Genomic DNA, 15,167 nt, shown 5'->3' with positions numbered 1-15,167 from the left:
CAACATTTCTAAAGAATGCTTTCAACACCTTGTTGAATCAATGCCACATAGAATTAAGACAGTTCTGAAGGCGAAAAGGGGTCAAACACAGTTTTAGTATGGTGTGTCTAATAATCCTTTAGGTGAGCGTATGTCTGGATATGCAATTTTAACTACTTTCATATACGTGGCATCTATTAAATCATTGGAAGGAATTTATAATTCGGCAAGCAGGCAAGCAGTGCAGCAATAAAGGCCTCTTATAAAGATAATGTCAGATAAAAAGAAATAAGCATACATATTTCATGTGGGATACAATTAAAAACCTTAAAACTGCAATATAAAAGGCTCTGGTATGGCATTACAGTCACCTCAGTTCAGTTTAGTAACGCGTGATTGAATGGTGACTCTCCTTACAGGGGTTTGATTCGCATTGCGATTAGCTACCAGTTCCTGTAGCTGTATAGCTCCGCCTCCAATGAAACAGAATGCGGGGCACACAGGGGCGGAGCAGTCCACGGGTCCCTCCCAGAGTGGGCGGAGAGAGTGGGCATCATAAAACGTGACACGCCCTTTCTCAAAATCAAGACACACTCCCAGCCTCGGAGGCAGAGGATAGGTCACACCGGTCGGAGATGAAGGGCCGTTGGTAAAGCCGGACTCTCTGTAATTGGCATTTCCCTGATGGGAGTTGGCAGAGGGGGGCAGGTAGATTTTACCCATGCCCATTGTGAGGAAAGAGAAGGGTGGAGGGGAATCAGACGAATCTTCTGCCCCGCTGTCATGGCCACTGTCAGGATCATATCTAGAAGAAGTTGGGAGGATTCAGTGATGTTTAGGATAGTTTAAAGCATGACAAAAGAGCATTGCAACCGTGCTCTTGCTCTTACCGTGGGCTTGCCATGTCCTGGGGAAGATGAAACCATTCTTGAAGTTTGGATTCGGAACCTACACCAACCTGCAGGGCAGAAAAACAAAGACAAGTAAAAAGAAAATAGGAATTATTGCCAAAATTAATGTGTGTTACATTTACATTTTATGCATGTGGCTATAACAATTGAGCTCCTCTTAATGATAAACGACATCAAATGCACATCGTAATCTCCGTTCTATAACTTGCCTTGACCAGGTAGGAGCCGGGCTCAATTGAACACGCCCAATAGTGTCGGCCCTGAGTTATGGCCACATCACCCACCAGCAAGTCTGCAGTCAGGTGACAGGAAGTGAGTGTCCGGTCGGCGCCCTGCAGCAGGGAAAGTCCGGGAATGCTGCGGGCGCAACGCTGTTCCTTACTCACCACCAGTCTGTCCGCGTGCAGACCCCAGCGAGAGTCCAGGTAAAAATTCAACACTGCCGGAAGTTGGGGGCGGGGCAAAAGACATAAATACAGGAAAGGGGGGATGCAACAGCAAGGTAATACGAGACCCATTTTAAGAAGGTTAGGAAAGAAGATAAGGGGTTTGAGACACCAAACAGAGGGATGTAGAAAGGGGTGGAAAAGAAAGAAGAGTAGAAGGCATTGGCAAAAGAAAGACAACAGCAATCAGGAAAACATTCAGGTACAGGAAGTAAAGGGAACAGCAGGGAAAAAACGCTAAGAAAAGGAAGACGATTTGCTTTCCAGAAATAAGGCAGAGAGTAAATTACATTAAATGGATAGTTAACCCAAAAATGTAAATTTTGTAATTTTTTCTCATCCTCATGTTATTCCAAACCTGTATGAGTCTCCCCACTCTGTTAAATAGAAAATAAGATATTTTAAAAAATTATGGTAAGCACACAATTGAAGACACCCACCGACTTCCACAGTAGGAAAAGCAAACACTATGGAAGTCAATGGGTGCTGTCAACTATCATCATTTAATAAAATATCTATAAAAATAAAATATATAATATTATTTTATATTTATTATAATATTATTTTGTGTTCAACAGAATAGAGAAACCCACAATGGCCCAAACAACATGAGGGTGAGTAAATGATGACATACAGTTTATTTTAGGTGAACTATCCCTTTAAGGCCTAGAATGATATTACAGAAGGACAACAGTAAAGCTAACTATGATCATTTTAAAATTATCAGATGCGATTTTGCATATAAGGGTGTAAATGATCATATTTGATTTGTTGGCACCGCAGTAGGTGTGAATAACTTTGCGTCACACCGCATGTGTTTTACTTTTAATTATATAATTTTAATTAAATTAAGGGTTCGTACATTCGCTGCAGCTGAAAACATTTTTATATCAGCTTTATATCAATATTTAGCCATGAACGTCTGCCTTTTGTCTGAATGTTGCAAACCCTGGTTTATTATTTGTAACATGGGCATCCATTTAATGAGATTAATAAATATTATGCAGCATTAAAGCTTATTTGTGCCCATATCTACAAAACCGATGGGTCAACATTTAGATCATATCAAAAGATTACACTAAAGTCAAAAGGTTTATATAGAAAATAAACATGAGTTAATATGAAATGATTCGTATATTGAAAGATGAGGGAAATATAAAAAAGAAAAAATACAAACAAAGGATAAGGTGTCCAAAAGAAGGAGGTTTAAGGGCTATAAAATGAAAAAAGGGCAGAGCTACTGTTAACAAAGCTGTCAATCAAAACATGGAAAAACAAAGAGGAAAAGAGAGTGAGAAATGGGAATGAATAAAAAGAAGAAAGAGAAAAGAAAGTGAGCATAATTATGAGTGAATTGCATTTGGATAATGACTTAAAGTCAACATGAACACAAAATTGACTCTATTTACTTTGTTTATGTTAGTCATATTTAGAGAGTAGGGCTGTCAAAAGATTAATTGCGATTAATCGCAAACAAAATAAAAGTTTGTTTTTGCGTAATATATCTGTGTGTATTATGTATATGTGTGTGTGTGTGTGTATATATATATATATATATATATATATATATATATATATATATATATATATATATATATATATATATATATATATATATATATATATATATATATATAGGTTTCCTAGGTTATCTATGTGTTGTTGTTTTTTGCTTGTTATATAAATAAACTACTTTTAAAGGACTTTGTTGTTACTTAGAGTAGGGCTGTCAAAAGATTAATTGCGATTAATCACAAACAAAATAAAAGTTTGTTTTTGCGTAATATATCTGTGTGTATTATGTATATGTGTGTATATATATATATATATATATATATTGGTTTCCTAGGTTATCTATGTGTTGTTGTTTTTTGCTTGTTATATAAATAAACTACTTTTAAAGGACTTTGTTGTTACTTATTTTTAATATTTTTATTATATTTAAATGTTTTTTTTTAAATACGTAAATGCATGTGTGTGTATTTATATATACATAATTACACAGTGTATTCACATATATTATGTAAAAACTAACTTTTATTTTGTATGCGATTAATTGCAATTAATCTGTCAAAAGCCCTATAAGAAAGATTCCTTATTGATAGTTATTACACAGCTCGTTGGAATGCTTCATTCTGATTGGCCAGTCGGGACATATTCCCAGATAACAACTGCTCAAAACTAAAAACACATGCTGCAAATAATTTTTACAGGTACAGTTTAATATTCATCAAAAATGAAATCTGTATGTCTTTTAATAACATATATGACATTATATTTACAAATGATTCAACCCAATAGTGTCTCTGTGACTTTTGAACGTCTTGTCTTATCTTAAAACCAAAAATAAACAGGTTTTCCTCACAGAAGGTCTGCATTCGTTAAATATGAGCAAATCAAATATTTCAAATCAATATTTAATGCTCCTTACCTTAGTAATGAGGTAAATAGCCGTGTAATAAGCAAGCTAATGTACAGGCAAGCAAGCCGGTTGTTATCGCGAAATGAGCTCCTTCAGTGTGATACAAGGGCTTATTTCTGCGATAACAACCGACTGCCTATACGTTATCCCTTATGTAGTCTTTCATTAAAATGTAATTGAACCTATACATCCAATCAATTCCTAAACAATAAAATGAAGTTCCACCCTACATTCATTCTTATTATCCTGTCAAACTCAATTATCATTTCATGTTGACTTTAAAGGGTCTTTATATACACGTTGACATTTATGTGTTAATGTATGTAATCTCCTCACCTGGAGCTGGCGGTGTGTGTAAATAAACTTCCTCGCTATATTCACCGAAGCCCGCCTTATTGCAGCCTCTGACTCTCAGGACGTAAACACTGTCCATCTCCAATCTGTCAATCACTGCACAGGTCCCGGTCACCTCGTCCAACCTCTGCCAGCCCCAGCGAGCAGCGGCCAATCCCCCGCGGATACCACCTCTAGCCCCGCCCCCTGGCACCACCCCACGCCGACGGAATTCCACAGAGAAATGCCAGGCGGGAGTGGAGTCTTGTGGCAAGCGCCAACACAGAAAGAGCTGATCGTACGCAAGAGTCCGCTGGGTGTCGATCACAGGTGCGAGAGGGGCTGAAGGGAAATTTGGAGATTGGTTAGGATTGGGGTATGGGACATTTTAGGTTGCGATTGCTTATGCGATTATGCATAATAAAAAGTGTTAAAGTTTTGTTTGTATGTTTTTCCCACCCTGAATAAAGTTCAGGTCTGTGAGTAGTTTGAGCTCCCTCGAAACATCAAGTTGGAAGTGACGGAACGAAGGATCCGCTGAAAGAGAGAAACGCTGCATAGATTCAATGGACTGGGCCAATCTGAGAGAGAGAGAGAGACACAAACAGAAAGATAGAGAGAGAGATAGATCACCTATCAAATGTTCAAGTACTGAATCCAAGCTAATGTCTCAATCTAAGCAGTGGCGGCTCGTGACTGCTCATCCGAGGGTCGCAAATTCAAAATATGTGTTTGGAGTGTCATGTGTGTTGCTCGTGTTCCAAAATATGTGTTTGTTTATGATAAAGGAGACGCCCACGTTCACAAAATACACGCAAGACACTCCCTTAACAGTAAACAGTATTACGCGTGAGATTATGCGAGTATCTGGCAAACGCGAGCGTCTCTGTTATCATAGACCCTGTGGACGCGTCTGCAGCGGGCACTTATTTTGGCAGGACGCGTTGTGCACATAGGGTCTCTCGAGGCGCAGAACACATATTTTGAAATCACGAACCACACACATGACGGGCTATAAACATGTTGTGATGAACCTCGCATCGTGCGCCCTCAAAAAAAGAAGTCACTGGCCGCCACTGAATCTAGGAGCGTCAAAGTTTAATTTCAATAATTAATTTGTCTTACCTGTTATGCGTCATCCTTGCTGCATTAACAAAGCTGGACGGGTCATTTTCTTTAAGCAGCTCTTGAGTAAAAGCCATCAGGCTGGCGTGCTCCAGCATACTGCGTTTTTCTGCCACCTGATCGGACAATGCCTCCGCCCTTCTCTGCCGTGAGCTTTCCAGAGCCTGGGCCAGCATCGCCTGCCGCTCGGTTAGCAATGCCATGATCTCCTTCACGCAGTGAGAGAGCTGCTCTTTGGCCGATACGCTGTTCACCTGCACGCACACGATTGCTCAGCCAATCAAATATCTGCTTTTCTTTTTGCGGCAGAGATGGGTAAAGTGGGCGTACCTCGGTTTGAGTGATGGCGTTCTCCAGCTGTGTGATCTGAGTCAACACCATGTCCTGATTGGACATTATGTAATTCATCTCCTTGGTTATCTTGTCCTAGGATTTACACAAAGCACATAATTTTAAAATGCAAAATATAAGCAAAACTGCGAAAGTGCAAAAGAAATAAACTTGAATTTAAATGCAGTTCATATGTATTGCCATTAGGTGGCACTGTTGATGCTGTTTACTGATGTATTTGACACTTCTCTGGGCATCACTACTACACCAGCGCTAGTAAACCACCATAATAGCCAAATTTACTAGTACCTTAAGAGTCTGATAGGCCTGGGTGACGGGTGCGATCTTGTGACCTGTGTGAACTCTCCGCAATTTGCAGAGGGCACAGAGAAGCATCTGACAGGACTTACAGTAGAACTGCAGCTTCTCCTGATCGTGTTCTGGGCATGTCAACACCTAGAAAGTGTGCAGCATGACACATATTGAAATGTTACAGGATTAGTGCTTCACGTCATATGCTTGACCTCAAGGTATGAGGGTTGTAGTTGAAGATTGAATGAAGAAGTGACTCACCTTTGGCCTGAAGTTTAAGGTGGGCTGAACATGTTCATGCTGGGCGCGGGGAGTGCCCCAGGGGTGATAGAGTTTAAAACACTCATTACAGAAGCTTGCTCTGCAGTCAGCACAACCTTTAGTGGCCTCCAGGGCCTGAGGCGGTTTACAGAATTGACACATGACAGCAACACTGCCCAAATTTACTGTGTGCCTGTACCTATAGAGAGAGTGAAGATGTTACTGGGGGAAGACAGACACCCCATCAGCTGCCGCTAAATTCATTTATCAGTAACACACCATCACAGCTGTGATCTTGTATAGCACTTTTATTCTACCTCTCATGTGCCTCCATAAATGTACATTTGTATACTTAAAAGTCTGTTTTATATTGTAAATATCCTCTGGCTCTATTTTGACTTTATTTGCACTAGTACCTCATTCATCACTCAGCACCAGCAGCTTAATTCCACCTTATTGTTCGTTACTATTGTGTTATTGTATTTTTCTTGTTTTATGTATAATGCTTTGGCAATATTGTAAGTGGCACAATCATGCCAATAAAGTTCCTTTAAATTGAAATTAAATTGAAATTGAAAATTGAGTGTGAGAGATGCAGAGAGACAGGAAGACAAAGAGAGAGAGAGAAAGAGAGATGCAGAGAGATGGGGAGACAAAGAGAGAGATGCAGAAAGACAGGGAGAGAGAAAGCGAAAGAAAGACAGGGAGAGTGAGAGTGAAACAGAGAGTGAAAGAGAGATGAACCACATTGAAAATCTGGGATATTTTCCTTATACCTTGAATTAAACGGAAAGTTTTAATCTCATGAAAAAAAACTTCACTGTAAAACTAGAAAACTGTCTAGATACTGTAGTGTTTACAAATCTTACCATAGTAAATATTAAACTATACTACAATATTTACTACAGCTTATCAATTCTCACTATAGTTAACAATACATAATCCTATAGTGGGCATTAGTGTAGTAATAACTTTAATATACTACAATTTACCACACTTTACTATAATAAATACTACAATATACTACAGTATTTTTTCATGTGGGTAGGATTGAAAAATTAAAAATAAAACAAATACAAAAATTTTAATTTACTATAATTAAGTGTATATTTTCTCCCTAAACAGTCAGTGGCTATGTTTACATGCAGAAAATTTTATCAATCCGACTGAATTTAATCCGATAGCTGGTTACGACAGTGCAGTTTACATGTACCTTAAACAATGCAATCTGATTAAAATATTTGTTTACATATACATTTTATATAATCCGAACCAAACGTCTGCACAAGCGCACAAACAGGGTTGCCAGATTTTTGTATTAAAACCAACCCAATGGACATTCAAAACTAGCCCAAAAGCATCCCAATGACCATTCACAGCCCAAATATCAATAACTAATGAACAAAATCCTTCGATCTTTAACCAGCAGAAAAAAAATCAACTCGCGGAAATCTGAACTCCACCTAAAAGCAGAGGACATGGCAACACAGCTTCTCTCATCCAGTATAAAATGTATCTCTGGATAAATGTACAAAGTTAAAGTTCAGTTGGAGAAAGTTGTACTTAAAAATCTTTTAGATACAGGCAAAGAAAACACACTTTTCGAAAAGGCACTGTGTTATTTCATTGCTTTATGTAATGTTATGAAAGTACACATGAACGCTGCAGAATGTAAGAGGTAAATATAAGACGTCAATTCTTCTGTGCATGTGCACAATGTATTTTTGCATCCGACTGAGAAATTATTACGTTTCACGCGCTTACATGCATACTTTTCTCCTGATGATCGGATCACATATCGGACTATAGTACACCACCCCTTTCAATACGATCAAAATTTCCATCCAATGGAGGCCTTTTAATCCGATCGAGCCATTAATACAATTACAAACTGATTATTTGGTTGCATGTAAATGTACCTAGTGTCTCTAAGAAGTGTTGGAAATTTGTAAGCTGAAAATAACTTTGTATAGCACTTCTCATACTACTGCTACACTGCAAAAAATTACTATCTTACTTACTATTTTTGTAAAAAAAATTGTAAAAAAATTCTTAAATCAAGATGTATTTTCTTGATGAGCAAAATGGCCTCAGAAAATAAGTCTAGTTTGTAGACAAAAACTATACAATTTGAGTACCGGTAAATTTATTTTGTGATTAAAACAAGCAAAATTATTTTTAGATTTTTTTTCTCAGCCCATTGGCAGATTATTTAGCTTGTTTTAAGCACAAATTCACTTAAATTGTATAGTTTTGTATTGTATTGTATACAAACTAGACTTATTTTCTTTGGTCATTTTGCTCATCAAGAAAAAGCATCTTAATTAATTAATTAATAATATTTAGTAAGAAATTCATTTTTGCAGTGTATTTTTTTTCCTCACTTCTGCTGCGTAAAAATGTATACGTGCATATTTGAGGTTACCTTTCAACGATCCTCTCCAGTGTGAGATTCCTCATGCACTCCGCCAACCCCCTCTCACCTAATTCCACATCTCGGCCACAGGGGACGCAAGGGAAGCGCATGAGTGTTGGAGGACCCTCCTTTCGCCTGCGACCTGGGTACGTCCCAGAACCTATGTGAACACACACACATAGATTCATGAGGGTTTTCATACTATTTATTCATTCATTTGTGTGTTTATATGATATTCTTTCTTGTCTTTACACACCTGAGCGCAGCAACCGGTCAACGCGGTCAGATTTGGGCATAGGTCTGCGCATCTGGCGAGGGGATCGTGTGTTTGGTGTGGAAGCGGGTGAGTTGGGCTCCGGAGGGAGCTCCGGCTGGGGGTACCCGCTCTGAACCAGCACCTCGGAGGCACACATTAAACACACGCTGTGTAGGCAGGGAAGCACTATTGGTTGTTTTACAATGTGCTTGCACACAGGACACAGCAATTCTTGCTCCATACTCTTCATATTGGACTGAAAATAGAAACAGATAATGGAAAAGGAAAGAGCTTTAGCAAATGACAGTGATGTGGTGGCTTAAAGTCCGAGCCTGAAAGCAGAAGGTTGCTGGTTTGAGGCCCGCTCACAAAATTGCTGTCATTACTCTGCCCTTGAGTTAAGCACCTAATCCTTGGTTGCTCCCGGTGAATAAAATGTGCTGTAAATTGCTAGATGCACCTTCTTACAAATTTAGGCTATAGTATCAAACCACTGCAAGAACATAATAATGTAAAATCCAGGCTAAAGTCTCATAATCTAATTATGAGATTAGAGCATTAAAGTTTGATTTATCTCATCTATATTAAAGATATATCAATATTAAAGATGTCAAGGCTATATTTCCACAGAATGTTCTTTACATTATGTAGGATGATTTATATAGAAAACAGTAAATCACAAAAAAATACTTCAGCTTTGATTAAACAGGCAGGTCAGATATTATTACATTATTCAGAAGCAACCAAGATTTACTTAGAGCAAAACACAACTTTTGATATGTGATGCACCCAAGTAGGATAAGATCCTGGCACAACATTGTTATCAACCAATCATAACCCAACCCCAAACCCTATAACCAAAGGTCTCCATGCTGTTCTTTAGTGTTGAAAGTGCAGATACAGCCTATGGAAGTTTTTTATTCATTAATTAAATGCTAAAATAAAATCACAAAATATGTCCCAAAATTTAAAATGAAATGCTAAAATAAAATTCAAACAAATTATATTATTTCATTTTCAAGGTGATAATGCCTTTTCCCTGACAAATTGAAAAATAAAATGCAATTGATGATTAGACATTTTATTTTCACTACAATCTCGAGGCAACCCAACCGGCAAAAAAATAAAATTCTCTAACAAAAATATATTTTAAATATATGCTAAATACATTTTGTAGAAAGTAATGCTCAATTGAATATATTTTTGAATTTGGAAATATATTTAGTTTTAACCTTCATACAGACGGTTTCAGCAGTAACAACATAAACAAGCGGCTGTCGTGGTCCGCACGTAACTTTCGGTAAACTCGCGAAGAATAAATAACAAAAAAGTTATTTAAACGTAGTTTATTTATATAACAAGCAAAAAACACATAGATTACCTAGGAAACCAAAACATATTTTTGTTTTCGACGAGGCATTTGTTCAAGAGATCATTGTCACAAGCAACTAGTCAGACCATTAAAAAAAAAACGAAACCGGAAGTGAAGTTCGGATCCAGACGTGTATCGCGTCAGCGCACGTGTGTCTGATGAAATCGTGTATATAAAAATATATTTCAAAATGTATTTCAAGCAAATTTATTTCTAATTTTACATCCCATATGACAAATATATCTCCAAAATATATTTGAAATATATGATAAATAAGTTAATTTTATAAAGTATATTTTTGAAGTTAAAAATATATTTAATTTTAACCTATTTACAACTGTTTACATGTTCATTACATAAATGAAGTTTTTCTTCCATTGTGATGTGAATATATTATATTTTTTAAAGCTGTAAAATGTATTTATTTTAAAAATATATTTCAAAATATAAAAAATGGCCAAAAATATATGAAAAATATTTTTTGTGAACATATTCCAAAATATATTTCCGCAAATATATTTTTTGGCCATTTTTGTATATTCTGAAATATATTTTTTGCCCTATAGAGTGCCAATAATAACATTAAAAGGCAAACGTGAAAATACTTTTTTAAAAAAGCTTTCTATACATGTCCACCCAATAAAAGCAACAAAAATCATATGTTGTCGTTTATATATTGGTTTTCATTTTAATTTTCAACTTGTATGCAAATTCTATGTTAATCAGTGGGTGGAGTTTAGCCAGGACAGACAGCAAAAATATATATTAGGACTTTTATTTAACAATAAACAAATATCGTTATGAAATAGTTAGCAAGTAGCTTCCAATTAAAGCTTTTGAAGAATAGATAGGCCCACACACTGAAATGTGAATGTCAGCAGAGAGGGACAATATTGATGACTTGCGCCACCTGCTGAACTTGTATAATAAGTCATGTATGTCTTTCTCATTTCTTTAAGTGACAAGTGGAGAGTTACTGGCAGTTTTGCACTTCTGGTGCTTGTTGAATGGTGTTTAGTTTAATGTCCTGTGCATACACGTGTACACTGACACAAATTAAGACATCTTCACTATCTCTAGGTTTGTTTATTTGACTGGCCATGCTGCAATACATTTAATTTGGGTAAAGAGTTGCGGGTGGTGTCAAATGTGACTCAGTCTGTAAAAACCCAGCCAAAGTAAATTGAATTCACTATTTTTTTATAAAATCATCATAATGCAAAGAACATTATCTTTCATATTGACTGAGTAAGGCCATGACAAAAATTCAAATAAAAGTGAGCAAAATCAAACTTTGATGCCACTTATCTCAAAATAAGATTATGAGACTTTAGCCTGGATTTCACAGACAGTGTCACAAATATCTTGTGAGCGTATGGAGATGGCCTGGATGAGTGTGAGACCCTCGGTTTGAAATAAGTGAGACCCCCAGTCCTACCTGTCAATACACTTTTCAGTTTTTGAATGGGAAACGTGATTTTCAAATACAACACCTATAGGTTTATTATTTACTAGTGGTTAAATAATTAACCACATGGCTGTTTACCACATTCCACCACCTTGTCCCTTACAATGTCATCTTGCAATATAACGGATATTTGTACACGTTAGATAAGCTTTCTCTACATATAAGATTTAGTCATCAAAACGCATACTTTCTTAATCAAATTGTATAATGCATAAATAAAGCATATATCAAAACCATAATGTAAATTGAGAATGCACGTGTTAGGCCTTCAGCAGTTTAAAGTCACGGTTAATATTTAGCCACATCGCTTAAGCACTTCACCTCACCTTGCAATAGGTAGCCTACCATAGATTTAATATCAATTTACTAGAAAATAAAGGCGGTGGACGTTTGACCTTAAGAGATGACTCTATCGTGGTTATGCGTGGCATCGCCCTTACCTTCACCTGACATCTGGTCGCCATTACAGGATGATGTCTTTGCTCATTATGGAATCAGTACTGTCGCGATTCAACAAACATTTAATGACGACAAACGTGCAGCCAGCTTCCAGTTGTAGCCGCTCAATAAATGAGATGATTAAAACAGCGCATGCTAACATCACATGGCAACGCGCAAAATGCGCATAAAATGTAGGGTCTGTATCATTCATGCGAATAGAAGCACGTACCGCTTGTTTTCCGTTTCTTCACAGTCGATTATCATATTTCAGTAAGAAAATCCTCCTTTGGACGCCATTGCCTCTTTCGGGATGAAATGTAGCTTGGTGGGATGGCTGCGCGACCGGAGATGCTTTGAAATGAGCCTCCTGCCTGCATCTCGTTTCCGTGGCAACGAGCACGTACGCGCCATCATCAGCAGCATTCCACTGGTTGTACACGTTTCGTTCATTTGTATAGCATATTTATTTAGCAACTCAAGTTGACAAATGTGTCTTCCATAAAACAACATATCTGAAACATGACTAAAAACAAGCAAAACAGTACAACCAAACAACATTAAATATATCAAATATTACGTGTTTTGATTGGATTATTGCTGGTTAAGTTAGGTGTCCTGCACAACCTAATTTTTTAAAAAGGGTTGTCGACAGCAGGTTACCATTGCTTGCTCAGAACAAACTTAGACTATAATTGTTTTTACCTTGAGTTGAGTTTACATAATTTACGTTAAACACACAAAGTACTTAACTTCCAGAAGATAATAACTTCCGCATTGTTCTGTATTCACTGTTGTTGCTCAGTAACAGCTGATAACACATTCTCCTGCCCATGGGCTCGGTCATATAAAGTCTTTAGAAAGCACACCCAGCATTTCTCAGATACCTTCACTCGAACATCCAAAAGGTAAGTCCTTTATTAATTTTAAAACTGGCTTGACAGGATGTTATTCTTTATTAGAATACATTGCATTGAAGTGATAAATGAATGTTTTCTATTTGGATGTCAAAATTACCAAACAAGTTTCAAACCGATTAAGAGAGTATTATTTCATGTTTTCATTGTTTACTGTATGCTTCAGTTTATCTAACATAAATTTTTCATGTGATAAATAAACAAATCAAATGAAAATGCACAAACTTTTCTTTCAAATAATTTGTCTTTCTAGGAATTTGGTTTTAATTTACATGATTTAAAATTGTACAGTTTTTGAAGATGATTCAGGTGTTACACCCAATCACTGTTTTTAATTGTAAATATTTGGTTTCCTTATTAACTCTAAGCACCTGCCTATCCATAAATCCATATTTGCCATATTTAAGTTTACGTGTTCACAGTACAGTGAACCAATACGTTTCTTTCAAGATTCACTTACAGTCTGATGCATTTTTAATATGACTTAACATGAATAAACTGCAGGTGTTTTAATGTTAGACTTCATGTTGATCTTTTTTAAGTGCTAGATTCAAGCAGTGAGCAGTCATGCCATCTGATTTAGAGCAGGCCATGGAGTCTATGATCATGGTTTTTCATCGGTACGCCGGGAAAGAGGGATCCAGCGGCACACTGACCCGCCGTGAACTCCGAACTCTGATGGAGAACGAGCTTTCTGGGTTTATAAAGGTAAGGCTCCTCTGTCCTTTTCTTTTGATCAAAACTTCCTGTTCAGTGTATCCTAAACATTGAATTTCAAATTTAACACAAGAATAAATGAGTTCAGGGAGCAATTTTGTGAATACAATTCACTCAAACAGTGTTTAATGGGGACAGGTTCTTCCACTCCAGTAAATTAATACTTTATGGACTTTCGCGGGGTGTCAGTACACCCCATCTAAGAAGGTTGTATGGTTGAATGCTTAATTTCATGTTAAACATGTGTAGCTGAAAAAACCCAAACCTTTTATGTTTGCTGTGTCATATTTCTGAACAAGCCGAAAGATTGAGATCTAGATTTGCTGGTTTAGAGAGGGAATAGTTGTTTTGTCCTGTTTAAATTCATTCGATATGTTTCCTGCAGTCTCAGAGGGACCCGACTATTGTAGACAGAATAATGAAGGATCTGGATGCCAACAGAGATGGAGAGGTGAACTTTGAAGAGTTTGTGTCTTTGGTATTGGGTTTATCCATTGCCTGTGAAGAATCCTACAGGATGCGATTAAAGAAGACGCAAAGCTGGAAATGAATAGAGGGCATATATAAAGAAGAAAATGTACATTTGGACAAATTGCAATGCTGATTTTATCATCTATTAAAATGTTTGATTGTGTACATTTTTTCTAAAGAGTTTGTGTTGATGTGTATGCTTGAAAAAGAATGAAAGAGTTACAGATGGAAGTGAAAACCATAAATAAAATTCCTTCACTGCTGGGTTAAAGTACACTGGGTGTGTCTGATAGGAGATTATTGCCTTGTTCTTTGTACTTCACACAGGATATGGGAATGTTGTTTAATCATTTTTCCCATTCAAATTATATTTTAGCCCTGATAGGTGGAGAAATTCATATTCAGCTATTTTATGTTTATGTGTTGTCTTGTTCTCTCTCTCTCTTCACTACACTGTTTACAATATTACTGTTTTTTCTCTTTACACTTGGGTGTGTAACAAACCTCTGTTAATGGTTACAGTGCAAACACATAGCTGATGGGTTACTAACAGGGTGGTGGGGAGATAGAGAAGTTAGGGGTGTGTGATTGTAAAACACACTGAACCATTCACATCTCATGCAATGTTTATGACTGACCATATAGCCATGATATACATGAGGTACATTAAAAGGGAAGTTTTCAGGTTTGCACTGGGATGTTTTTAAGACAGTCTTTATGAATATAAATGTTGACTTCCCATAAACACAGGGGTTACATCTACAAAAACAAGCTAAAAAGCACTGAAAATACTTGTAGGCATATACACTAAAGGATTTTTAGGAACACCTGTTCAATTTCTCATTAATGCAATTATCTAATCAACCGATCATATGGCAGTTGCATCAATGCGTTTAGGGGTGTGGTCCTGGTCAAGACAATCTCCTGAACTCCAAACTGAATGTCAGAATGGGAAAGAAAGGGGATTTAAGCAATTTTGAGCGTGGCATTGTT

At 36.9% G+C, this 15,167-nt stretch overlaps 2 protein-coding genes across 4 annotated transcripts; one reads left to right on the top strand and one right to left on the bottom strand.

The window, feature by feature from the left end:
- Positions 1–340: 340 nt before the first annotated feature.
- On the bottom strand, positions 341–12,623 carry trim46b (tripartite motif containing 46b). Of its 3 annotated transcripts, none has more exons than XM_055220344.2 (12): positions 12,072–12,622; positions 8,792–9,047; positions 8,545–8,695; positions 6,120–6,318; positions 5,856–6,002; positions 5,547–5,642; positions 5,217–5,470; positions 4,551–4,672; positions 4,095–4,433; positions 1,100–1,329; positions 870–937; positions 341–784 (listed from the first exon to the last, which is right to left on the bottom strand). In XM_055220344.2, exons 1-12 carry the CDS (start codon positions 12,093–12,095, stop codon positions 352–354), a joined length of 2,319 nt encoding a protein of 772 aa, XP_055076319.2. In that variant the 5' UTR covers positions 12,096–12,622; the 3' UTR covers positions 341–351. The 3 variants fall into 3 exon arrangements, with proteins under 3 accessions (XP_055076319.2, XP_055076320.2, XP_055076321.2); XM_055220345.2 differs by having other exon boundaries at positions 12,302–12,622; XM_055220346.2 differs by lacking the exons at positions 341–784; positions 870–937; positions 1,100–1,329 and adding an exon at positions 1,408–2,588 and having other exon boundaries at positions 12,072–12,623.
- A 233-nt stretch (positions 12,624–12,856) lies between these two features.
- Positions 12,857–14,341, top strand: s100a10a (S100 calcium binding protein A10a). Its single transcript, XM_055220347.2, has 3 exons — positions 12,857–12,977; positions 13,529–13,694; positions 14,089–14,341. Exons 2-3 carry the CDS (start codon positions 13,554–13,556, stop codon positions 14,251–14,253), a joined length of 306 nt encoding a protein of 101 aa, XP_055076322.2. The 5' UTR covers positions 12,857–12,977; positions 13,529–13,553; the 3' UTR covers positions 14,254–14,341.
- The last annotated feature ends 826 nt before the right edge of the window (positions 14,342–15,167 follow it).

Source organism: Misgurnus anguillicaudatus, chromosome 20, assembly GCF_027580225.2.
Source record: "Misgurnus anguillicaudatus chromosome 20, ASM2758022v2, whole genome shotgun sequence".
NCBI lineage: Eukaryota > Metazoa > Chordata > Actinopteri > Cypriniformes > Cobitidae > Misgurnus > Misgurnus anguillicaudatus.
Note: the sequence above shows the minus strand (reverse complement) of the source record. Positions and strands in the feature narration are given on the sequence as shown.